This window comes from Desmodus rotundus, chromosome Y (genome assembly GCF_022682495.2).
Source record: "Desmodus rotundus isolate HL8 chromosome Y, HLdesRot8A.1, whole genome shotgun sequence".
Taxonomy (NCBI): Eukaryota; Metazoa; Chordata; class Mammalia; order Chiroptera; family Phyllostomidae; genus Desmodus; species Desmodus rotundus.
Genome location: NC_092332.1, coordinates 4,726,809 through 4,754,393, shown reverse-complemented (window position 1 = coordinate 4,754,393; position 27,585 = coordinate 4,726,809). Strand labels below are relative to the sequence as shown.

Sequence of the window (27,585 nt, the reverse complement as noted above, 5' to 3'; positions counted from 1 at the left end):
TAAAATATGAATTCCTAATTGTTTCAATTTCATATTCTCCTTGAATTATATTGGCAGCTTTGTCAAGAGATTTTTTATTCACGTATTTTTATTCAGCATTTAATATTTTTACTAGTGCTATATGTTTTATTTTTATATAGAATTTATTGTGTCAAAAACTTAGACTATTAAGAACTTCTTTAAATTTTTATAATTTTGTTAGTATGATCCCCACAGGCAAGGTCAGATGACTAAACAAAATAATAATTAGAAGTAGAAAATCTTAATTTTTATTTTTCACTGTATATATTTTTACCTACATAAATTTATATTTGTATGCAAACATACCCCTCCCAGTTTAGAACATGTGCTTTTGCTTTGCTACTTGGCATTTATAAGTCCTTTGATGCTTGGTCCCCTAATCTTCCTTTACTTTTTATCCATTAACTTTTCAAACGTGGAAAATATTTTAAAACTACAGATTTCATTCTTAGAGAAAAATGTCAGTAAAGAAAAACATACTCTGCTCTTTGTTTTTGAAAAAAAAGAATAAAATCTTTTTCTTTAGATATGCACTTAGAAAATTTCTTATTCCTAAAATACTGTCAGGTTTATTGTTCTGTTTTGTTTTTTCTGTTGTTCAGAACAGTTATCTACTTATCCCCCACATCAGGTTTGGTATATTATTTTTGTTGTTGTTGTTGTTGTTTCGTTGTTGTTCTCTCTCAAAATCTTTTCACATTATTTTAAATGAACTTCATTTCCCTTTTGAATATCTCTTGGCCACAGTAGGTAAGTGTTTTCCTATTTGCATAAGTAATTTTTATAATGCTTATTTTGTGGATGGAAGAGGTTGAATTTCATGACATTTGGCTTGACTGTTTTTGATGTATTATTCAATGTGCCCATTGAAGATACTTTTTTATGAATTATGGTTTTAGAAATTTAGTTTTCAAAGTAAAACTATTTTAGTCACTTGTGTAATTAAACAACAGCACATAATAGAATACTATGCATGAATGTTTGTTTATTCTGTAGGAAGAAAATGAGAAAAGAATGCAACATAAAGAATGTTCAGATAATGAATCCACATCTTCAGATTTGTGAGTAACTTTAAGTGTTCACTCAATATTTCTGCCCAATAGTCATGAATTTAATGTAATTTTATTTTTTTGAAGTTCTGGAAAGAGAAGGAAAGGACCTTTTAAAACCATAAAGTTTGGGACTAACATTGACCTCTCTGATGACAAAAAGTAAGTCCCCCATTCTCTTATGAAGTAAAAATAGGATTGTAGAATTGGAAATTGCTTAATTTGGGGGGATTTCTCTTTGCTTGTTTTTTATTACTAGTAATTTTATGTTATTAGCAGCAATATCATCATTTTGAAATATTTTAAAGTTTTGAATTAGATTTTTCTCAGCGAAGAATGTCAAAACATTAATTTTATAAATTTAAAAATAAAAATTCTCTTTCATTTCCAAGATTATTATAAATATTTGGTTTTAATACAATTATCTTGATGTTTTAGAACTTTAACACTCCAGTTTTTTACCTTAAAAGTATAAGACTTAGAGATTTAAATGTTTTCTGATTAGATCATGAGATTTTTGAGATATAATTAATTCTCTTAAATATTTTCACCAAAATTATACTTTTGATCTGTTGCTTTATTTTAGGTGGAAGTTGCAGCTACATGAGCTGACTAAACTTCCTGCTTTTGTTCGGGTGGTATCAGCAGGAAATCTTCTAAGCCATCTTGGTCATACCATTCTGGGCATGAATACAGTTCAACTATACATGAAAGTTCCAGGGAGTCGAACACCAGGTTATTTTTATGGACTAACATATCTTATGTAATTGCAAAAAACCATTAATCCAATGTGACACATTTAGAAAATCATTGTCTTTCCATTTGTAACTATTAAATCCAAAGAATTTTTAGTGTTTCTTATAGGTAAAAATATTTGTAATCACTCTTATAATTGAGATGAGAGAATTAATTTGTTGTCTCCATGTGTTTTTTTTTTATAGGTAAACACAAAAACAAGAAAATATAACATGGGTAGGAGGCATTAAGTTATTCACTAAGTAAAGTAACTTAAGGCAGTGTAAAAGCTTTGTCTTGATCCCATTGGCTGCAAGCGGACAGCTTTCCAAATTTATTTACCCACAGTTATATTAAGAACTATATCATATCATTAACTTAGTATGCTTACTCTATATAATAAAAATACTACTAAAAGTACTTCAAGTACATACTGATATTGTACTGATATACTCTAATTGCATATTTTGCTACATTTTAAAAAATGGAATTCAAAAACTTTCTAGTTCAGTAGTCAGTAAACTCTTCTTCAAAGAGTTTGAGTAAACATTTTAGGCTTTATAAGCCAAGAGGTTGAATTGAATATATTATGTAGACACCAATAGAAAAAACTAATTTCCTTGCCATTTGTTGATAAAAATCAAAATATATAATAATTAATACAATTTTTTCTCCTAAAGGGGTCAGAATTTCATCTTATTACGCTCAAAATCAGTGGCTTTATCATCAAAACCAACTGAAAATCTATATCTGTTAAAGCTATATTCTGCAATGAGATATTACATATTTTATCTTTAAAACATCTTTGCTTAATAATACATATTATCAAATACTGATGTCAATGCATGGGCATGTTTTATTGAACATATTAATTGCTTAGAAGACATATGAGGAATTTTGTCTTGTTTTTTTGCTTTATGTTTTACTTAACATTTCATTGCGTTTCAGATTAATCTTTTCCAGTGAAAGGTCAGCTGGAAGCTTCTGTGTTGCACAAAGACCTCTTGCAAAACAGAACTATTCTGTGCCCTTGCACTGAGGTTTGAAAAATGGTGCTAGAACTCTACTTTGCCTTGAAAAATACATGCTACAATCACTTCTCAGCCTTTTGGCTAAAATTAAGTAAAAAATGTATGGTGCAGATGATTGAACAGATGGGCATCTAAATTTGTTTAATTTTTAATGTCAAACAAAGTGTAGAAAGCAGGTGAACATCTACATTTTTGTTTAATTTTCAATACCACACGAAGTATACAAGGTTTTTTTACTTCAATGTCCCATTCATTTTCATTTTGCTTCTCTTCCTTAAGAGGAGGTATTCAAAAAAAAGTATTACAAAGGCTGATATTTAAGCTTTTACTATCTGTTTTTTTCAAGCAGTTTTATATTTCAGGCCTTATGTTTACATCTATAATTCATTTTCACCTTATTTTCTACGTGATGTTAGAGAGTTGTCAGTTTCACTGTTTTTTCATTTATTTGTCCAGTTTTCCTAACACCTATTAAAGAGACTGAGATTTTCTTTAACCCATTGGGTATTTTTACTTTTGTCTTAAATGACCATACAAGCAAGGGTTTATTTCTGGACTTTATATTCTGTTCCCTTGTTCTGTGTGTCTGTTTTGTGCCTATACAATGCTGTTTTGTTTATTAAAACTTTGTAATGTAGTTTGAAATCAGGGAGCACAATCTCTCTTCTTTGTTCTTCTTTCCCAAGAATGCTTGGGCTATTAGTGGTTTTCTTTGGTTTCATATAAATTTTAATGTTCTTCAGTGACAATTGTCCCTATTTTCCCTCCATTAGTCTCCCATCCCTACCTACCCCCACCTCCCATATTCAATCCTCCCCTCTGTTGTCTTTGTCCTTGGTCTTTCATACACATTCCTTGAGTTGACCCTTCCCCTTCCTTCCCCCTGTTACACCCCTTCAATCTCCCCTCTGGTAACTATATTTCTGTTCTTTTCAATGTCTCTGGTTCTTTTACTCCTGCTTGTATTGTTGATTACGTTCCACTTATAGGTCAGGTCATATGGTATTTGTCTTTCACCATCTGGCTTATTTTACTTAGCATAATAGTTTCACCCCAGTTTCACCCAAGCTATCACAAAGGGTAAGAGCTCCTTCTTTCTTTCTGCTGTGTAGCATTCCATTGTGTAAATGTTCCATAGTTTTTTGATCCACTCATTTACTGATGGGCATTTAGTCTGCTTCCAGCGCTAGGGTATTTTAAATTGTGCTGCTGTGAACTTTGGGATGTATAGGTTCTTTAAAATTGGTGATTCGGGGTTCCTAGGCTACAATCCCAAAAGTGGAATGACCAGGTCAAAAGACATTTCATGTTTAGCTTTTTTGAGAAAATTCCATACTTTTTTCCACAGTGGCTGCAGCAGTCTACATTCCAACCAGCAGTGCACTGGGGTTCCCTTTTCTGCACAGCCTCACCAACACTTGTTTGTTGATTCACTTATGTTGGCCATTCTCAACAGTGTGAAAGTGGTATCTCATTTTGGTTTTAATTCACACGTCTCTGAAGGCCTGTTTTGCTGAGCATCCTATCATATTTGTATAGGCCCTAGAATGTCCTTCTTAGGAAAGTGTCTTTGCAGGTCCTTTGCTCATTTTTTAGTTGAATTGTTTGTCTTCCTGGAGTGGAGTCATATGAGTTCTTTATATTTTGGATATCAAACCCTTTGTCCAAGGTATCGTTGGCAAATATATTTTCCCATACAGTTGGTTCTCTTTTCATTTTGCTGATGTTTTCTTTGGCTGTGCAGAAGATTTTTAATTTGATGTAATCCCATTTATTTATTCTTTCCTTTATATCCATCCCTTGCTCTGCGGGATATAATGGTGAAAATACTGCTCTGTAGAATCTGGAACTTTCCTGTCTATGTTCTCCTTTAGCACTTTTGGTGTCCCAGTTTATATTTGTGTTTTATCCATCATGAGTTTATTTTATGTATGGGGTAAGGTAGTGTTCTGATTTCAGGATTTGGGTGGGGGGGTTGCATGTACTTGTCCAGACCTCCCAACACCATTTGTTGAAGAGACTGTTTTTACTGAATTTTAGGCTTCTGCCCCTTTGGTCGAATATTAATTGAGCATAGAAACTTGGGTTTATTTCTGGACTCTCTATTCTGTTCCATTGGTCTATGTGTTTGTTCTTATGCCAGTACCAGGCTGTTTTGATTACAGTGGGCTTGAAATACTGTCTATATCTGTGAAATATGTCATTTGTCCTTTAATAGGGATTGCATTGAATCTATAAATTGCTTTGGGTAGTGTGGACATTTTGATGATATTAATTCTTCTAATTTGTGAATGTGGTATATGCTTTCATTTATTTGTGTCTTCCTTAATTTCTTTCTTCAGTGTTCTGTAGTTTTCTGAGTACAGGTCTTTTAGGTCTTTTTCTTGTTGCCATACCAGATGGGACTTTTTTCCTTCTTTCCGTTTCTGATATTTCATTGTTGGTGTACAAAAATGTGGTCAATTTCTGAATGTTGTCTTTGTATTCTGCTGTTTTGCCAAATTCTCTAGTTAGTCCAAGTAGTTTTCTGATGGAGTCTATAGGGTTTTCTATGTACACTATAATGTTGTCTGTAAATAATGACAGCTTTGCTTCCTTTTTTTCCAAATTTGATGCCTTTTATTTATTTTCTTGGTTTTTCAATGTTTTTTATTCATTTTTAGAGTGAGGGGAAGGAGAAAAAGAGAAACACCAATGTCCAGTTGCCTCACGTGCATACACTACTGGGAACCTGTCCCACAATCCAGGCATGTGCCCTGATTGGGAAACAAACTGGTGACCCATAGGTTCCCAGGTCAGCAGTCAATCTGAGTCATACCAGCCAAGGCATGGATGATTTTTATTTCTCTTTTTTCTCTGATCTGTGTGGCTAGGACTTCCATCCTGTGTTGAATAGAAGTACTAAAAGTATACACCCTTGTCTTGTTCCTGATATTAGTGGGAAAGCTTTTAGTTTTTGCCCATTGAGTGGCTGGCTGTGGATTTCTCATATATGGCCTTTATTATGTTGAGGACTGCTCTACTCCCACTTTCCTGAGTGTTTTTATTAAAATGGATGTTTACCTTATCAAGTGCTTTTTCCACATCTCTTCATATGATCATGTGGTTTTTGTCTTTCCTTTCGTTTATGTGATGTAGTATTACGTTTATTGATTTGCAGATAGTCAATAAATAAATATTGAAGCACTCTTGCTTCCCTGGGATGAATCCCAGTTGGTCATGGTGTATGATCTTGTTGATATCTTGCTGGATCCAGTTTGCCAATATTTTGTTGAGGATTTTAACATCTATGTTCATCAGTGATATTGGTGTGTAATTTTCTTTTTTGTTGTCTTTATTTGATTGTGGGTTTGGGTGGGTACTGTCCTCATAAAAACACTTTGGGACTATACCCTGTTCCTAGAATTTTTAGAATAGTTTGTGAAGGATAAGGGGTAGCTTCTCCATAAATGTCTTATAAAATTATCCAGTAAAACTGTCCAGTCCAGGGCTTTTGTGTTCCAGGAGCTTCTCAGTTACTGCTTTGATACCACCAGCTATTCCCGATCTATACAGGCTTGCTGCTGCTGCTTCATTCAGTTTTGGAAAACTATATGTTTCCGGAAATGTATCCATTTCACCCAGGTTTTCAAATTTCTTGGCATATTCAGAGTAATTTCTTACAGTCATTTTTATTTCTGTGGTGTCAGATGTAATTTCTCCTCTTTCATTTCTAATTTTATTTATTTGGGTCCTCACTTTATTTCTTGATGAGTCTGGTCATATTGTTTATCTTCTCAAAGAACTATTGCCTGGATTTATTGATCTTTTGAATTATTCTTTTAGTCGGCGTGTCATTTAATTCTGCACTGGTCTTGATTATTTCCATCCTCACCCTAGGCTTTGTTGTTGTTACTCCAATTCTTGTAGTTGTAGGGTTAGGTTATTTATATGAAATATTTCTATGTTTTTTATAGGTAGGCCTGTATTGCTATGAACTTCCTTCCCAGGAGTGCCTTCATTGTATCATTGTGACCTGTTTGTGAGTTCATTTTCATTTGTTTGCAGAAACTTTTTGATTTCTTCCTTCATCTCATTATTAGCCGATTCCTTGTTTAATAGCATGCTAATCAATCTCTATGAATTTGAATATTTTTTAGTTTTTTTCCTTGAGGTTTATTTCTAGTTTCAAGCCATTGTGATCTAAGAAAATCCTTGATGTGATTTCAGATTTCTGGAATTTATTTGAGGCTGGTTTTGTGTCTTATCACGTGATCTATCTTTGAAAATTTTCCATATGCATTTGAAAAGAAGGTGTGTTTTACTTTGCTTCTTTAGGATTAAAGGTTTTATATATATATAAATATCTCAGTTACATCCAGTTAATCTTGTGTGTCATTCAATGCCACAATATCCTTGTTGATATTTTGTCTGGAATATCTACCCACTGTTGATAGTGGAGTGTTAAAATCCCCTACTATAAGTGTGTTGCTGTCAGTATCTTTGTTGAAATCCACCAAGATTTTCCTTATATTTTTGGGTGATCCTATGTTCAGTGCATATATGTTTACAATATTTATGTCTTCATGATGAATTCCTCCCTTGAGTATTAGGAAGTATCCTTCTTTGTCCTTTTCTGTAGGCTTTGTTTTGAAGTCTAATAGGAATAATGCCACACTGACTGTTTTTTTCCTGTCCATTTGCTTGAAATATTTTTTTCCGGCCCTTCACTTAGAGTCTGTGTAGGTGTTTTGTCTGAGAGGCATCTCTTGTAGGCAGCATATGTGCTGGTCATAATTTCTTATTCATTCAACTACCTATGTCTTTTGATTGGCACGTTTAAGCCATTTACATTTCAAGTTTTCATTGATGGGTACTTTTTTTTTTTTGCCCCTTTGTACCTGTGTTCCTCTCTCTGTCACACTTTTTCTCCCTTTTCTTAAAGCAGTTCTTATAGCATATCTTGCAATGCTGGTTTGGTGGAGGTGTATTCTTTTAGCCTTCTTTTGTCTGGGAAGCTCCTTATTTTTCCTTCCACTTTAATTGAGAACCTTGATGGTTAAAGCCATCATGGTTTCAGGCCTTTGTTTCTCATTACTTGGAATATTTTTTGCCATTACTTTCTGGCCTATAGTGTTAACAATGGGAAATCAGCCTCTAACCTTATTGGGGCTTTCTTGTATGTTACTTCCTGTTTCTTACTTGCTGCCTTTAAGATTCTCTCTTTGTCTTTGATTTTGCTGTTTTAATTGTTGTGTGTCTTGGGGTAGGCCTCTTTGTCTTCCTCTTCATTGGGACCTTCTGTGCATCCTGGATTTGTGTCTCATCAAATTAGAGTTTTCCATGATTACTTCTTCAGATGGTTTTCTATCCCTTGCCCTATTTCTTCTCCTTCTCATGCCCCTATTATATGGATATTGTTATGTTCCATGTTTCCTACAGTACTCTTAACAACTCTTTGTTCATTTTTAGTGTTTTTTCCTTTTCTTGCTCTATCTGGGAGTTTTTCTACTTTGTCCTCCAGCTCGCTGATTTTGATTCCTTCTACTGTGTTCTTTAATTCTGAAATTGTATTCTTCATTTCCTCCTGACTCTTGTTGATATTTTCTATGTTCACGCTGGTATAATTTGTAGGAAGTTCCTTGTAGCTTCCCTGTAGTTTTTGGTAATTCTCACTGAGCTCGTTGAGCTTCCATATAACCATTCTTTTGAACTCAGTATCTGATAGTTTGCTTGCCTTTCGTTTCACATTCTTCCTGTGGATTCCTCCATTCCTTTCTATTGAGAATTGTTTCTTTGTCTTCTCATTTGAAGGGTGACTTTTCTTGTTTACTTCTTCTTAAATTGATGTTTTGACTCCCTGAGTTTGTGGTGTAAATTTCTATTGTAGGAGACCTGTGACATTCTGTGGTGCATTCTCCTTGATCTCCTGAATTTCATGTTCTTGCGATGCCCTTTATGCCATTTATGTTGGCATGCTAGATGCATTTGGGTTTTTGATTATTTTTGAGTCATTCTTTGGTAGGTCCCTCCCTCCAGCTGGTTGCCTGAGAGTCTCTCCATTCATCTTGTGTGCTGTTGTGCAGGTGCTGCCAGAACAAAACCACATAACCCATGAAACAAATCCACACCCACAGAAGTAACTCCCACCCACAACCCCATTATCAACAGCAAATGGGACATTATTAAGCAGGGTGTAAGGAGATTAAGACTATTAGGAGAAAGGTGAGTAAATATGAGATGACCTGCTGAAGGAAAAATGATTTTGAGAGGGTAGAGAGTATAACACTAATAAAAGCAGGGACTTGTAGCAATGAGAAGAGAGTAAAATTTACACCAGAAACTAAAAAATGGAATTAAGAAGGAGGAATAGATTAAGAGAAGGGAAGCATGTAGTACTAGATTTAAACAGAAATTGACTCTGGCTGATGTGGCTCAATGGACTGACTGCCAGCCTGCAAACTGAAAGATTGCCAGTTCAATTCCCTGTCAGAGCACATGCTGGGGTTGCAGGTCAGGTCCCCAGTGGGGGTGGGAGGGTGTGTGAAAGGCAACCAATTAATTGATGTGATCTCTCACACATCAATGTCTCTTTTCCTCTGTTTCTCACTCCCTTCCCCTTTCTGTAATAATAAATACATAATCTTTAAAAGATAAAAAGTTTAAAGCACATCAGAGAGAAACAAAAAATGTAAATAAATAATGAGAAAAAATAGGAACCGCATTGGAGAGAAAGATCTACCACAGCACTATCAACAGTAAATGAGCTAAAATTAACATAAGTGGGATGGGAATGAGAGATGAAATAGGAAGAACGAAAAGCATGAGATGTCTAGAGGAAATAATTAATTTTGAAATGATGGAGGGAGAGGAAATGCTAAGAGTGAGGAACAAAAACCAAATTAAGGCTGAGGAAAATTAAAATTTGAGACAAAAAATATTGAGACGGATATTATAAAATTTAAGATTTGAAATACAAAATTAATAAAGATCTAGAGATAAAATTGAAAAAATGCAATAATATCTACCCTATCCACAACCGTTAAGGAAAGATTGCTAAAGGTTGGAGAGATAATGAGATATTTTAAGAGTGGGGAAAAGAATGTAAAATGACCATTGATAAGAAAATTGGTTTTGAGAGGCTGGACAGGGTAGAAATTGTAAGAGTGTGGAATGGAAACAAGATGTAGCAAGAGAAAAAGCAAAAGTTAAAACTAGTAACAGTAAAGAAGGTAAAATGGGGTAAGCAAAGGGAGGAGCAAAATATGTGAATTGACAAACTGTAGTATAGAATCTAGTGACTCCATATGCACAAACTTGTGTAGAAGAAATGAATGTTAAAAAACTATGCAGGAACAAAAATATCGCAAATCATGGAAAAGACCCCAGTGGGTTTTGTCTCAGTAACCTTTAGTATTTACCACTTTGTTTATTTGTTTTGGTTTGGTTTTTTCTTACTGGATTTGCCTCTGGTGATGTCATATGGCTCTGGCTCTATTCTTTGGTTGTTAATCTGCTCACTCTGCACTCAGCAGTCAGATTTAAGTACTACAAGGTCAGGATAGAGCCTACTTTGGTCGGGGCTATTCCTTCCCCTCAGGCTGCTGCCACTTGGAGGAGAGTGGTCTGCCTTAGCAGGATGACTGGTGCTGTATGAGAGTTGACTCAGCTCTGGGATCTGGGCAGCTGGTCTCGCAATTCTCTTCCCAAAGCTTCCATCTCCAGCCTCTTCTCAGGTTTCTCCATGCCACTCTGCTCCTGCCTTTGCCAAAGCACAGGGTAAGTGGCTGCAAGTAAAAACTTATGTATTGGCCCTTTAAATGGCTGTCTGCATCTCCAGCCATCTCTCTCTGGCAGAGAGAAACCCTGCAGTTTTTAGCCACTGGTTGTTATCTGTATTCTTTTGTGGCCTCTGGTGCTCTGGGCTGCGGTTCCCAGTTAAGGGTTTAGACCCCACACTTCTCAGGGGAATCAAACTGGCTGCTTAATAACCCCTCCAGTACTTCAGTTGCCACCAGTGGGCATCCAGCCAGCCCTCTCCAGTCTGCACCACACTCCCTATCAATCAGTTTGTGCTGAAGCTGATTCTTCTGTCTGTCTGAGATTATAAGGCTTCTCTCTAGCTATTGTTCAGTTTGTTCAGGGTGATTTCTCCACAATTTAGTTGTAATTCCAGATTGCTCCTGGGAGGTGGGTAGTATAACTTATATTCACTTCTCCACTGTCTTGGATCTTTTTTTCGTATAAACTTTAGAATTATTTTTTCTAGTTCTGAGAAGAATGGCATAAGTATTTTGATAGGGACTGACCCGAATTTTTAGATTGCTTTGGATAGTATGACATTTTAACAGTATTAAGTTAATCCTTCCTGTCCACGAGTAGGTTACATTCTTCCATTTATTTGTATCTTAAAAAAAGTGCTACTATGGAATTAAAGAAAAAAAAACACATTAAGACTGTAGGAGGTTTAGAGACACAGACTGGGTTGATCCCACACCCACATGTGGTAGACAAAAATTAAGAGAGATATCTCAGGAGAGAGGGGTCCAAGCTCCACAGCATATCCCCCAGCCCAGGGTTCCAGTGCCAGGAGGATAAGTCATCACAACTTCTGGATGTAAAAACCAATAGGATTAAAAAACCACTTGAGCAGTGGGAAAATATCTCCATAGATGTATGGCATCAAATGGAGGGTATGTTGAAGGTGACTGAAGTTTAAACATGTAAGAATAAATATACAACTTTTATAAATAAATTCCATTTTTTGGGTCCCCCCTCATATATCCTTTGTTATATTAAGGTAACATCCTTTATGCCTACTTCAGTGAGAGGCTTTTTAACATAAAGGATATTGAATTTTGTCAAGGGCTTTTTCTGGATCTACTCAGATGATCAAATGATTTTTATCATAGGTGGTGTTGATGTGGTGTATAATGCTAACTGAATTGCATAAATCCCACTTTATATATACCACATGGTGTACGTATGTGATACATTGTTGAATTTTGTTTGCCAGAATTTGTTGAAGATTTGGGTATTTATGTTCATAAGGGATATTTGGCATTAATTCTCCCTTTTTTTTCAGTGCCTTTGTCTAGTTTTGGCATCAGGATAATGCTGCCCTTATAGAATGAGTTTGAAAATGTATCTTCTTAAATATTTAGGAATAGTCTGATAATTAATTTGTTGAATTGTTGTTAGAATTAACCTGTAAAACTGTCTTCCCTGGACATTGTTAGAAGATTTTTGATTACTGCTTTGTGTTGCTGTAGTCAGTGTTGAGTTTCTTTGTTTCTTCTTTTTGCACAATTAGAGGTTGTATATTAGTAGAAACTTATTCTTTTTTCCATGTTGTTCAATTTGTTGGCATATAATTATTCATATTATTCTTTAATGATCCTTCATATTTCTGTGATGTCTGTTGTAAACTCTTCTATTTCATTTACTTGGTGTTTCTTTTGTGTTGGTTAAATCTGGCTAAAAATACATTGATAGTTTCAGTCATCTTTTCCACTGTTTTTCTTAGTCTCTGTTTCCATTTTGGTAATTATTATTTCCTTTATTCTACTTGTTTGGGGTTTGTTTCTTGTTTTTCTATTTCCTTTTGATAGAAAGTTAAGTTCTTTATTTGAGATTTTCTGTTTCTTGGGATAGGTCCATGTAGCTATGAACTTGCTGTATGTAAATTTTGGGGAGTTGTATTTTATTTTCTTTTGTTTCTAGATATATATTATTTCCTGCTTGATTTTTGCTTTGGTCCTCTGGTTACCTCATTACCTAGTAATGTTGTCTTATGTGTGCCTGTTTGTATTTTTTCCAGTTTTCTTACAGTTGATTTCTAGTTTCATACCACTATGGTCAGAAAAAATGTTTGATATGAATTCAGTCTCCTTGACAAAGTGAATTAATACATTTTCTGTGGCTTAATGTTTGAACAATCTTGAGGAATATTTCACATGCACTTGTAAAAATGTATCTGTGCTTTTGGGAATGAAATGTCCTATTAATTTGATGTTGTCTAACATAACAAAACCAATAGTTTCATATTAATTTCCTCTCTGAATGATCTCTCCAACAATGTTACATTAGGGCAGTAAAATCCCTACTATTGTTACTGCTGTTAATATCTGTCTTTATGTTCATTAATATTTGTTTTACATATTTAGGTGCTCCTCTTTTAGGTTCATAGATATTTATAATTATTATATTCTGTTTTTAAGGGATCCCTTAAAAATTGTGTAATGTCCTTTTTGTGTCTTTTACCTTCTTTGTTTTAATATCTATTTATCTGATAGGAATATTGCTACCTCAACTTTATATTTCTGTTTGCAAGGACTTTGTCTTTCAATCCCTTCAGTTCAGTCTGTCTATCTCAATTCATCGAAAATGTGTTTCTTATAGGCAAGGTATAGATGGGTGTGCTATATTATTTCTTTTTTAAATTTAATTTTATTTTTACCTTTAGTTATAATTTATATTCAACATTCTATATTAGTTTCAGGAGTACAACATATTTCACAAAGTGATCACCCTGATATTTTCAGTACCCATTTGGCACCATACATAGTTATTAGAGTATGCTGTAATTTGTACCCCGTACTATTCTGTCCTTTGATTGGTGCATTTATTGTGTTTACTTTGAAGTTAATTATTGATATATGTTCAAATACATTCATAAAGCAGTACTTTTACTACCCCATCCACACTTCTTTCTCTCCCATCCAACTTTGTTTTGTGTGTTTCCTGATTATTTATTGTAATAGCAGTCATTTTGCTTTTTTTGTCTTTTATACTTTTTATTAGATTTTAAGAGGCTAATTCACTGTATTAAATCTATAGTTGACTATACTGTGAGATGTATTTTCTTTTTTATGTTTTCTTCTATTCTTGTGTTTTTTATTTTCTGACATATTCTTTTATATTTTATATTTTATATATCTATATTTTCTGTCCTATACTTTCCATTTCTGTATTTTCTGTTTTCTTACAAAGAAAAATATTTTGTAAATCTGCTTTAGAGGTGATGAACTTCTTCAGTTTTTGCTTGTCTGGGAAACTCATTTTCTCTCCTTTGATTTTATTTTTGTAAACAGCATTTTAAAAATTTAATCTTTATTGTATTTTTTCCATTATCATTTAGTCCCCCTTTTCCCCTTCTCCCACTGTTGTGCATGTCCATCCGTCCTTTTCCCTTTTTGCTGAATCACTCCACCCCATAACCTACCCCACTCCCCAACTAGCTCTCCTCTGCTCTCCATCTATGAGTCTGTCCCCATTTTGCTTGTTAATTCAGTTTGTTCATTAGATTCAACAAATGAGTGAAATTGTATGATATTTGTCTTTCCCTGACTGGTTTATTTCTCTTAGCATGATGTTCTCCATGTCCACCTGTGCTGTCACAAAGGGCAAAACTTCCTTCTTTTTTATGACCGAGTAGTATTCCATTGTGTAAATGTCACAGAGCTGTTTTATCCACTCATGTACTGATGGACCCATGGGCTGCTTCCAAATGGTGGCTATTGTAAATAACACTGCAGTGAATATAGTGGGGGAGCATATGTTCTTTTGAATTAATGCTTTGGGTTCCTTCAGATGTATTCCTAGAAATGGAATCTCTGGGTCAAAAGGCAGGTCCATTTTTAGTTTTCTCAGGAAACTCCATACTGTTTTCCACGGTGGCTGCCCCAGTCTGCACTCCCACCAACAGTGTATTAGGGTTTCCTTTCCTTCACAACCTCACTAATACTTGTTTGTTGATTTATTGGTGATGGCCATTCACGTGAGTGTGAGGTGATACCTCACTGTGGTTTTAGTTTGCATCTCTCGGATGGCTAGTGATGTTGAGCAATGGTCCGAAAACTCATTTTATGAGGCCTCCATTATCCTAGTTCCAAAACTAGATAAACAGACATACAAAGAAAGAAAATTACAGGCCAGTATCCCTGATGAGCACAGATGCTAAATCCTCAAAAAGTATTAGCAAACCAAATACAGTAATTCATCAAACCATATACCATGGTTTATACCATATACCATATACCATATACCATATACCATATACCATATACCATACCAAGTCATATACCATGACTGAGTGACATTTATTCTGGGAATATAATGTTGCAAATCAATAAATGTGATTCATTTCCTTCAATTTTGAATGGTCACCTGGCTGGTATAGGATTCTAGGTTGTATGTTACTTTGTTTCAGCACTTCAGTTATTTCCCATGACACTCTTCTGCTGAGAAATCAACTGATAGCCTGATGGGGGTTTCTATTTTATATGGTTTGTTGATGCCTTCTTTATAGCTTCAAGATTATCTCTTTATTTTTAACTTTTGTCATTTTAAATTTAGTATGTCTTGGTGTGGGTCTCTGATTCATATTATTTAGAACATACTGTTTTTTGGATGTGAATGTCTGTTTCTTCTCCCAGATTAAGGAAGTATGCTTTCTGTTGTTTTCTTGGATGCACATAATGTCATGTTAGTGTGATTGATGTCCCAGAGGTCCCTAATACTATTTTCATTAAAAGAATTGTTTTTGCCCCTTTTTTGGGCAGTTTTCAGTATTTGTGTTCTGATCTGTCTGTATTTTCTCATTTGCTGTTTACTCTTTCTTTTTAGTAAATGTTTACCATTTCAGTTATTATATTCTTCATATCTGAATGTTACCATATTTTCTAACTCTGCTGAAGTTCTCTGAGTTTCTCTATTTTACTTTGAAATTGCTCAGCATGGACAGTTTTGACAGTTTCTTTAATTTTTTATGAGGTACATTATTGATATGCATTTCATAACAGTTTATTTCTGCCTTTTTAATTTTTTTCCCTTAACTTACGGAATATTTTGTCCCTTATTTTGTTAGATATTCTGTGTTTGTTCCTGTGATTTAGATGAGATGGCTGTCTGTCCCAATGCTAAAAACGTTGTATAGTATTATGTACCTTATGTGAAGGATATTTTTAGATTGGACGGAGTTGGAACAGGCATCTGCCATACTGGGCTGTCACCTGCCCAGAAGGAGTACATGTGGGCAGGACAGCCTGGTAAGTGTTTGCTTCCTTGTGCCCAGCTGGTCTAGTTGGTAATCCTTGTGGATGGCCACATAGCACCCTGTTGGCCCACTGTTGGTCCAGAGAGGGTCTTCTGGTATGCTCTGAATGTCATAATCCTTGTTGATTTTATTATCTTCTCCAGGAGCAAAGTTTGTGCTGTACAGGGCAGCCCTTTGAGAGTAGGCCCACTGGCTGTCTTGCTAGTTTCCTATTACTTGAGGCAGGGCTGCCCAGTCTGTACCCATTTGTATTGATTTGACTGCTACTTGAGCCTAGTCTGTTTTGGAGCCCCCTGTTATGACTCTACTGTATCTCTCTTACAGAGGCAGTGCTGCCTCATGTGCATTTGGTAGTGGCTTGGTGTGTGTGTGTTTCAGCTCCCTGCTAGACCCACTGTCTCTGGCTAGGACAAGCAAGCTTATGTACACTGTATGGTACAATATTGTTTCCAGTTCAGCTGGCTTCAGGGATGGTGCGTATGGACCACAGCAGCCAGAGCTGCTGGATAGAACTCATAAGTAAGCTATCCAAGTTACAGGAATGCAAATAGTGCCACCCACCTGCTCCTTTAATCTTGGCAGGATCTCTCAGAGCTTCCCAAGTCTTCTCTAAACTTGTCTCTCTCCCTCTCCCTCTCTCTCTCTCTCTTATTCTCTCATTCTCTCATTCTCTCATTCTCTCATTCTCTCTCCCCGCCTAGTTTTGTGCAAAAGCTGTTAAGTTGTCGCTCACTTGTCTCTCAGGAGGAATTGTTCTTAATATAGATGTATGCTCAGAGTATTTGGGAGAGCAGGCAACCTCCATGTTTTTACACTGCTTTGTCCCTTTGTTCTTTCTTGGAATTGATTTTTGTGTAGCATTACTTCTTCAACACAACCATGTGGTATGTTTGTTTTAACCAGTGTAATTCAAAGAAACATTTTTGAGGTTCCATTTCTTTGGTGAAAGTTTTGTGTCTATTGTTAGTCACATACATTCTAAATGGTACTTACTACAAGAGTTTACATTCTGACATGATTTTTAAATGTATGCTGAAAAATTCTGATTGCTCTGAGGCTCTGTTCTGAAATTTTTTAAGTCAATCTGTCATGGTATCCCATGGTATCTCTAATTTTAACACTTCATGCCAGAGCAGTGCCATCAGTCCACCTGTGGTGGGAGAACTATCAGCATTTAAAGTGTGCACCAATGTCACTTTGAGATGTTGTAGGAGCTAAGCCATATAGACTGTTAGAAGAGCAGTTACATTTTGAAATATTACCTCTTCATAATTTTCTGATACTCTTTTAAGAATTAATAGTTCATACTAGAAATAGTAATAACAGTGATAATACCTATAGTTATTGGTTGTCATATGCTATCCATGTACCTATGAACATTTAAAACAACCAAGTTATTTAAAGACACATTTGTCCCATTGAATTTACAGTATGATAATGACATTTTCCCCATTAATTTTCAGGTCATCAAGAAAATAACAACTTCTGTTCTGTTAACATAAATATTGGTCCAGGTGATTGTGAATGGTTTGTCGTTCCTGAAGATTACTGGGGTGTTCTGAATGACTTCTGTGAAAAGTGGGTTCCTGAACTTTTAAAGTAATTTTGAAACAAAGGTTTAATAAAGGGCAAAAGTATAATGCTAAATATGTGATTATTGTTTAGTAGAAATTTCATTTTAAATAATTTTATTTCAATGTTTGTATATTGTTATATAGAATAATAAATGAAAGTCCATGAAACCAGTCCATTTAGTAACAGGCATAAATGCAGAAGATAGGCAAGTGAATTGTTTCTTATGTTCATTTAAAAATGAACATAAGATGCTTGAATCCACATTCATTTGGTAAACATGTTTTAAAGATAATTAGGCTTGTTGTACTTGAATTTGGGAATGATAAGAATTCTAAAATTAAATACCCTTATACTGTAAATGACTCAAGCTGTGTACTTTTGTAAATCAGCATAAAATTATCAGTTCTTCAATACCAAGAAAATCACCTGCTATTTTCATAGTTGGTAATGACATTGTTGTAACCATGTAACTTATATACTTATTATGTGTGAAATGTAAATTATACATTATCTACTTATAACATGATAAAAATTGCATGAAATTCTCATAATACTCATGAGGTTATGGATCTTTATCAATATATTTAGTAAAAAGTACATCATAGTGGTTAAAAAATAATACTCTGAAATTTACTTATATTCTGGCAAGATTTGAGAATCTGGCAAGACTTTTTAAATTTGGTCTTATGTATAAAGTTTCCTTAGATTAATGTGAAATTTTAAAAAACTTATTAGGAAAATAATCTACTTTTATATTAATTCTATGTATCAGCTAACTAAAAGCTTAAATAAGGAAGGAAAAGAGAATTGTCATTATGGGAAGTCTTCCTTGTGCTACAGAAAACAGTTATTTCTTAAAATTAAATTATAATAATTATTACGTGTTCCATACATTATTCTTATTATTCTGTGTAAGAACTGGTTGTTTTCAGGATTTAAACTTTTGTTGCCTTCAAATAGACAGGTGAAGTAGGTCAAAAATAATTGGAAAAGACAAGTAGTGTCCAAAATGTTTGAATTTCAGAGTAATAAAAACGTCAAGTTAGAGTGATTCATTTATCTAAAGTTGCAGAAATGGCACTTATTCTCGCATGTTTCCAGAGTAATTTTATTTTCATAAGATATTGCCACCAATGTTATCATCTTTATTTGAATTTTATGATTGTACAAAACACTTACCTTGAAATCAATTATTGTTTTGAAGTTTACTAAAAAAAACAAATGCTTGATCTATTTGCCATTGTAGGCTTTCCTTTCTTCCTTTTTTTTTTTTAAACTGGCAAGTTTTCTCCACGTTTATATTGGTTTATATTGCAATTTCCTTCTCTCCCTCCCCCTCCTTTCCTCCTTCCTTGTCTTTTTGCCTATATTTTACTGGAAATATTTGAAAGCTTATAAAAAACATGCCAGTTTCTTTATTCCTTGATATATTAGCATCTGCTAGACTTATGTCAAGAAAAGTCTCCCATTTTAGGAGAGTGAAAGAAGAAAGGAAGTTTCCATATAGACAACTCCAAGACACACTTTATTACATTTTGAGAAAACAAAAATAAAATAAAAATCATTTCTTAAATATTCAAAAAAGAGTTCTATAATGTGAATTTTGTCTTCTTGAGAAAATTAAATAATTTGAAATACCTAAAGTATATGTTACTAAATTCTTTATAGAAAAAAATCTTAATGTAGTTACATAATGTCATGAAGGAGAGTAGTAAATAATCAAAATTTAAAATTAAAGCTTAATAATTGGTTGTGTTTGTGTTGGTAGTGCTGATGGTGTAGTTCATGTTATATGAGGGACATTGTCAAAATTCCTGGAGAAAAATGGAAGGTAGAAAAAATCTTGGTTCATTGCTAAATCAGGGAAAGTTTCTTATTTCTACTACTACCATACTGATTTTGATTAAGAAGTTAAGTAACCAGATGTCTTCATTTTCAAATTTCTTTCTCAGGGATTTTACTTATTAAGAGCTGCTTCAGGAAGGAATATGTCAGAATATTCATTATTAAAAGCAAATTAAAAATCAGTATATACAAGTAAAATATGACACTTAATACTGGATTTTTGAAAAATCAGTTCAAGCATATTGTACAGATCTTTAATTAAATCTACCTATTCTCACCTGCTGTTAAGTTTGTTTTGAAGCCTTCATTTTGTGCAATGCAGTTCTAATTTCAATGCTGTTAAGTTTTAATGAAATACTCACTGAGAACATTTTTTTAATTAACACATATTGATGAAATATTGAGCAACTTCTTTTATTACATTTATTTTTCAGAAATAATTTGAATTTCCTCATGAGTTCTTGGTGGCCCAACCTTGAAGAGCTTTATGAAGCAAACGTTCCTGTATATAGGTTTATTCAAAGACCTGGTGATTTGGTCTGGATAAACGCAGGCACTGTGCACTGGGTTCAAGCTGTTGGCTGGTGCAACAATATTGCTTGGAATGTTGGTCCACTTACAGGTATTTCAAATTGTACATTAACAGATTTTACATTTTAAAGGATTTTTTTAATGTAGATTTTTTTCTGCACTGAAAAATAACTCATTAAAAATTGAAAGATTATGTCTGCTAGGAAAATGTTCTTAGTACAGGGAGTTTACTTAGGTTAAGAAATGGATATCCAGCCCTGGCTCAGTGGCTCAGTTGATTGAAGCATCCTCCTATACACCAAAATGCTGCCGTTTGGATCTCTGGTCAGGGTGTGTATAAGAAACAACCAATTAATGTTTCTCTCTTAAATGAGCATTTCTCTCTCCCCTCCTCCTCTTCCTCTCTCCCCATCTAAAATCAATAAATGTATCATTGGGTGAAGATTTTTTAAAAAAAGAAAGAAACAAAGAAAGACAAAGAATTGGATATCCAAGAACAGTTATTTGGACAAGTAGCAAATGTATACGTTGTAGACATAAAGGATACTGTTTTGATACCAGAGTCTTTTGTGTTTTCCTAAAGGAAGCCTTTTGTGAGCAAAAGCAAAGTAGAACTGTTATTCACAATTTTTATTTTGTCTGGTACATTATATGCACAGCCATAATGGGCTAAAATTGCTTAATACACTTAATGTAAACAATCCTGCCTTTAAATCAAGAAAGACCTGACTTCATTCAAATGTTTTGAATCTTATGACTTCATTTGTTAAATCTTATGACTTCATTCAAATGTTTTGAAACTTTCACAGCCTCATTTATTGTTGGGTTTTTTTTTTAATCTACAAAATGAGAATTGTTAAAATCCACAGGGCTTTATTTGAAACAGTGAAATGAGATAAGGGATAAAAGCCCTGCACAATGCTTTTTACATAATAAATCCTGTTAAAACTATTGATACTGTAAAACAGTCTTTAGTATCTTCATGTTTTCAGAATTGGTGTTAAACTTGTCACCTGAGAGGTGATATCTTTCCTTTCTTTTGGTTACTTCATAACTTAAGAAATTTTTTTTCTCCTAGCCTGCCAGTATAAATTGGCAGTGGAACGATATGAATGGAACAAATTGCAAAATGTGAAGTCATTAGTGCCTATGGTTCATCTTTCTTGGAATATGGCTCGGAATATCAAAGTCTCTGATCCCAAGCTTTTTGAAATGATTAAGTAAGTGCTTTCCAAAACTGCTATAGCGTCTTTTTTTGTGGGTATGGAGAAGTATAATGAGGAGTATTAATCAATATTGTTTCCCCAAAGAATATGTCAGCTGACCTGAAATTATAAAACAGTGCTGACATTTTGACGTGTTAAAACTACTTTCTTCCATAAGGAAAATATGTATGTATATGTTTATTTTCTTTCCAAATAGACTATGATTATGTTACAGAGAAGAATTAAGGCATACATGATTCTATACTAAATTCACACATCTGTGCTTTCTCTTAACCTCTGACCAAATTGATTTCCCAGGACTTTAACAATTTTTGGTACTGGAAGTTTGCCTGCATCAATAGACAATGACAATATAATATAAATATGTCATAAATTGCCCTGGCTTATGTGGCCCAGTGAATTGAGCACCGGCCGGCAAACCAAAAAGTCGCCAGTCCGATTCCCAGTCAGGGCACAGGCCTGGGTTGTGGGCCAGGTCCCCAGTAGGGGTTGCATGAGAGGCAACCACACACTGATGTTTCTCTCCCTCTCTTTCTCCCTCCCTTCCCCTCTGTCTAAAAATAAATAAATAAAATGGTTTTTTTTTTAATCTCATAAATTAACATTCAGAATAGTGATTTAACTAAAGCAGTTATATATATATATATATATACATATATATATATAGTATGCATATATATATATAGTAGCTTATCATTTGTTAGACTAGTTTCTATTCCATTTATTAACTCCATTTAGTATGCATGTTTAGACAGAGCCATTTAGTAGTTTTTCTCCAAATTGTCCTCTCCCGTTCACTTTTGATCATTGAAGAATAATTGTTGTCAAACAAATTTGGGAAATTTCTGGCTTAATAGTTAAACCAGTGTTTGTATATTTTTATTAAGTCCTTTCAGCATATGTATATTCATATAAATTTTGTTTAGTTAAAAACACTGCTGGCTTCTCCTAACCAGTATGCTTGGTTGGATGTATCCTGCAAAGAAAAGGTCTCCAGTTCAATTTCCGATTGTGGCACATGCCTGGGTTGTGAGTTTTGACCCTAGCACTGCCCAACTAGGGGAAGTTTTCTCCTTCCATTGCCCTCTCTCTATAAATCAATAAATAAAAATTTTTTAAATAGTGCTGACTTATTATAAATAATTTCTACTCTAAAATCAAAATTTTCTTCTATCTACTATATCCATACAAAAATTGGGATGCCTGGGTCATGTACCTATGTGCTATTTTACTAATAACTCATTTCAGTTTTCGTGGATGTATAAACTTTGAAAAGTTGGGGAAAACACATAGTCAAAACTCCTACTTAGTGTAATAATTTCTAATAAAGTTACACAGTTTGTGGTCATTTGGTAAATTTTCTTATTGTGCTTATTATATCAAGTTAGTTTCTTGAAAACTAATGTTTTCTCCCAGAGAGATGTTACTAAGATTTATGCAAAATGAATTGCATTCAACAGATGTTTTAGAACCAAAACTCTATGCGTACATTATTCTTGGCAATGAGAATAGGTGCTTCAGTGTATAAAACAAAATCTTTGCCAAACAGACAAGTTGGCACATAGATAAATAGGTAACTGTTAAGTAATATGAGTAATATTAAATAGGGCAATATATTTTTCTGGTTAGAGATATGAAGAATGCTGCTTTATAAAAGTATATTCTGAGAGCATGTTTTCTATGCCTGCACCTAAGCAATGAAAATGAGACAATCATAGATCTGATAGTGGGAACATTTTAGGACATCCCCCCTCCAAGCAAGTGAAAGGCTTTGGTGTACTTACAGGGTAGAAAGGCCTAATTAGTAACTGTAGTAGAATGAAGGAAAGGAATAAAATAGGTGTAGTGATTTTATGTAAATGTTCCAATACCAAATTATACATGGATTTATAGGTATGTTAAGAACTTCAGATACTCATTCTGAGAAATACAGGGTACTAACAAAAGATTTAAAGAAGGAAAGGGCTAGATTTTTTTTGTATTTTAAAATTTTGAATATGTTAACTGCATGGCAAATGTATTAGAAAGTGTGAGGTTAGAACTAGAGAAAACAGAATGCAGTTGGAATAACCTGAACTAACTTGGATTGGCATTGTAGCAGTGGGAGTAGAGAGAAGGAATCATAGTACAAATTGTTGTGAAGCATAAACTTTAGGGCTTATTCATACATTGGATAGTAATATAAGGAAAAAGGAATCAAGGAAAGATGATTATCAACCTTACCTATTTGTTATTACTTTTTTGCCAACTTAAAACATCTGTCACTTACCTGGCTGCTGTGGCTCTGTGGATTCAGTGCTGGACTGTGAAACAAAGGGTCTCCAGTTCGATTCCCAGTCAGGGCATATGCTTGGGTTGCAGGCCAGGTCCATGGTAGAGGGCACATGAGGGTCAATCACACATTGATGTTTCTGTTTCTCCTTCTCTTTCCCTCTCTCTAAAAATAAATGAATAAATTTTTTTTAAAAAAATCTCACTTCTGTCATTTTTTTTTCTCAACCCTCACTATTCTTAACATGTTTCTACACCCCTTTTTAGTTCAAGAGTTCCCTCTCCATATTTGAAACATGGGAAGCTATGACTTTGCCTTCCATGAACTGTGATGTTCCCAACTTTTTGTACAGTGGCAATTTACATTTCAGTGTCTTTGTTGTGCAATCCTCTTAGTATTGAACTTGAATATACAAATTTAGGTTCTTTTCCCCTTTAAATAAGTGAAAATAGTTTTTATCCATGTTGTTATACATTTTTTTAAAAGGTAACTGAATCTATGCATTTATCAGCACTCTGGTTCAGCTTGAGTTTTTTTCTTTTTGGTTTATTATTATTTTTAATCCTTACCCAAGGATATGTACATACTGATTTTAGAGTGACAGGGAGAGAGAGAGAAACATTGATAGGTTTCCTCCTGTATGCATACCAACCAAGGCATTGAACACTCATCCTACATATGTGCGCTGACTGGGAATCAAATGCACAACCTTTTCGTGTACAGGATGATGCTCCAACACACTGAGCCACCAGTTAAGATGGGTTTTGCATTTTTCATAATTGCTTAGAACATACGCAATTCCTTTGAATACTAATTATCTTTACTATAATTTCAGAATTCTACTTCAACCCTTGGTTGTCTAATGTTTAATTAGCACCAGTTTTGTCACCACTCTGAAACTGTTAACCAGTGTTATTCAGCCACCTCTGAAAATGTACTTACATCAGTCAACAGTATTTATTTGTCCTACCTTCAATTTAGTGAATACACTATTTGAGTGCTAACTGAATAGAAGGAACTTGCTGGAGCCCTGGGGATTTTACTTTTACTCTTAATATTTTTTAAGATTTTACTTATCTTTTGAGACAGGAAGGGAGGGAGAAAGAGAGAGCGAGAAATATCAATGTGTGGTTCCTTCTTACATGTCCCCTACTGGGGATGTGGCCTGCAACCCAGGCATGTGCCCTGCCTGGGAATCAAACCAGTGACACTTTGGTTCTGAGGCCTGCACTCAATCCACTGAGCCACACAAGCCAGAGAAGCCCTGGAGATTTTAAAACATTCTCTACATATTTGTGTCTTTATGTATTTTTCATTAGGGAGATAGGGAGAGACAATGGAAGTAGGAGAGTAAAAGCACATGTATGTACATAGATTTTAAAATTTACATTTAAGAATGTAATGGTTGTATCAATTATAAGTAATTGAAGAATAATTTCCAGTTAAAAATGTAATGAACAAATGACATGATACTGAATATAGAGAACCCTGAAGATTCTACCCCACCAAAAACTTTTGGAATTGATAAATGAATTCAGAAAAATAGCAAGATACAAAATAAATATCCAGACCAATTAGTTCCCTTTTTATACACCAATAACAAACTATCAGGAAGGGTATCCAAGAAAATCTCATCCTGTCCATCATGTCTCAGTTGGTTGAGTGTCCCTCCATGAACCAAAAGGTCACTATTTCGATTTCTGTTCAGGGTACATGCCTGGGTAGAGGGTGTGGTACCCATTGGGGTGCATGTGACAGCCAACTGACCCATGTTTCTCACATTAGTGTTTCTCACATCACTGTTTGTGTCCTTCACTTCCACCTCTCCCCTTCCCTTCTCTCTAAAATAAAGAAAACAATCCCATTTACAATTACGTCAAAAATTGCCCTGCCTGGTGAGGCTCAATGTAGTCCTGCAAACCAAAGGGTCACCAGTTCGATTCCCAGTCAGAGCATGTGCCTGGGTTGCAGGCCAGGTCTGTGGTAGAGGGCGCATAAGATGCAACCACACACTGATGTATCTCTCCCTCTGTCCCTCCCTACTCCTCTGTCTAAAAATAAATAAAATGTTAAAACTAATAAAAATAGTGATAATAAAATACATTCTTGGCAAGGGTGGCTTAGTTGGTTGGAGTGTCATTATTTATACCAAAAGTTGTGGGTTTGAGCCTAATCAGGGCACATGCCTAGGTGACTGGTTAGATTATTGGTCAAGGCATATACAGGAAGCAACCATTTAATGCCTGTCTCTCTCTGTCTCTCAGAAAACAACAGACATATCCTTGGGTGAGGATTAAAATAATAGTAACAGTAATGAAATATGTAGTAACCAGTATAACCAACAATGTAAATGACCCGTAGTCAGAAAATTATAAGACAGTGAACAAAGAAATTAAAGAAGATAGAAATAAATGTTTATGAATTGGGAGAATTAATCTCATTAGACTGTCCACACTACACAAAGCAATCTATAGATTTAATGCAATTTCTGCAAAGATACCAAAAACCTATTTCACAGAAGTAGAACAAATATTACAAAAAATTTATATGGAACCACACAAGACTGGAATAGCAACAGGAATCTTACAGGGTGGGGGTGGGGAATTGGAGGGGTAACACTACCTGATATCAAATTACCTTGTATACTACACTGCTACCATAATCAAAACAGCCTGGTACTGGCATTAAAACACATACAAATCAATGGAACAGAATACAGATGAAAATTAAACCCAAGTCTCTATAGTCAATATTTGACAAAACAGAGAAAAACATCCAATGGGATAAAGATAGTTTATTCAGAAAACATATAAATTTAACACAAAATTTATTTAAGTTTTGAGTGTCAGAAGTGTGAAATGGATCTTACCAAGCTAACATAAAGAAATGTGCAGAGCAATGGTTTTTTGTAGAGCAACAAAAAAATCATCAGTTTCCTTACCTTTTTTAGGTTCTTCCCATATTTCTTTGCTTCCACACAGTCTTCTACCTTTAAAGCCAACAATTCTGCTCATGTGTTTCTCATTTGGAATGTTTCTAATACTAATTCTTCTGCCTGTCTTTTGTACTCTAAGCATCATTTTATAACCTAGTCATAAAATGACTATTGAACCTAGTCATATAATCTAGAATAATGTGCATCTCAGACCATTAGACTAGCAACCTTAATTCCATGTGCTACATTACTTTCCTTTGCCATGTAATACAACATACATGTTCTAGGGATTAGGATGTGGACATCCTTAGGGGTGGTATTCATATTTTTACCTAATCTAATAGGTAGCATTATCTGCTTTTACTGATGTGGGAACTCAGACATGCAAAAAAGAAGCTGTCATTTAAATCCAAACAATTGGCCTAGTCTGTGCTTTAATATATCACCTTGAAGTTGGCTCTGCTTTATTGGGGTCCTCTTAAAAAATGTTTGGGTAATTGGCAAAGGTGGTATCAGTGTGCCTTCTAAAACTAAACTGTTTAAATTTTTGCATACACAAAGTAAGGACTTCACTAGTTCATATTAGTTTATATGATCAAGCAGATCATAAGAATCACTTGGGATTCCTTTCAAGGAATCTCCTTAATAAAATTCAAACACTTTGAGAATCTATTTCATAATGGCCCTAGTGATTATGAAACATGGGGCCACATTAGACTACAAAATCTTTTTTCAGATGTAAAAAACATTTTTACATTTTCGCTCTTTTTATTTTATATTAGTATGTTCTGTTTTTGTTAGCTGCTATATCGCTATCTATTGGCTGCAAAGTTATAAACATTTATTTATCAGAGGCTGGAGGCAGTTAAGTTACTATAAGATAAAAATTGGCACAGCTCTCAGTATTTCCACTATCAGGAAAATAATTCTGTACCTCTGATTCCAAAAGACTTAACCATGCTTTCTGTTTACTCCTAACAAGTGAAGCTCCATTTTTTTTTAGTATATTACATACATCTTTTGATATGAAACTTAAACTAGCTAATATAGTAAAACCTATTATCTAATTGCCAAAATAATCAGTATTGTTGGAAATGAAAGCTTATTTCTTAAGCAGAAAGTAGAGTAATACTAACTACAAAGAATTAAGTAATTTTTCTAATACTGCAGGTTAAGTGTTTGGGGCAAACAAAATGTGATTTGACAGCTCAGTTTAATGAGAATGATGGCAGAAAGTGAAGAAAACAAAATATAGAGAATATAGTGATTTGATATTATTCATACTCTTTATCCTCACCCAAAGACATGCTTACTGATTTTAGAGAGAGA

At 34.4% G+C, this 27,585-nt stretch overlaps 1 protein-coding gene across 6 annotated transcripts in view; it reads left to right on the top strand.

Annotated features, from left to right (window-relative positions):
* Positions 1-27,585, top strand: part of LOC139440591 (lysine-specific demethylase 6A-like) — a 252,814-nt gene that overhangs the window by 214,994 nt on the left and 10,235 nt on the right. For all 6 annotated transcript variants that reach the window (XM_071220416.1, XM_071220418.1, XM_071220417.1 and 3 more), the window contains 6 exons: positions 1,018-1,082; positions 1,158-1,232; positions 1,657-1,805; positions 17,336-17,450; positions 19,727-19,914; positions 20,902-21,043. In XM_071220416.1, the coding sequence (XP_071076517.1) occupies positions 1,018-1,082; positions 1,158-1,232; positions 1,657-1,805; positions 17,336-17,450; positions 19,727-19,914; positions 20,902-21,043 (734 nt within the window). The remainder of the gene's footprint in view (positions 1-1,017; positions 1,083-1,157; positions 1,233-1,656; positions 1,806-17,335; positions 17,451-19,726; positions 19,915-20,901; positions 21,044-27,585) is intronic.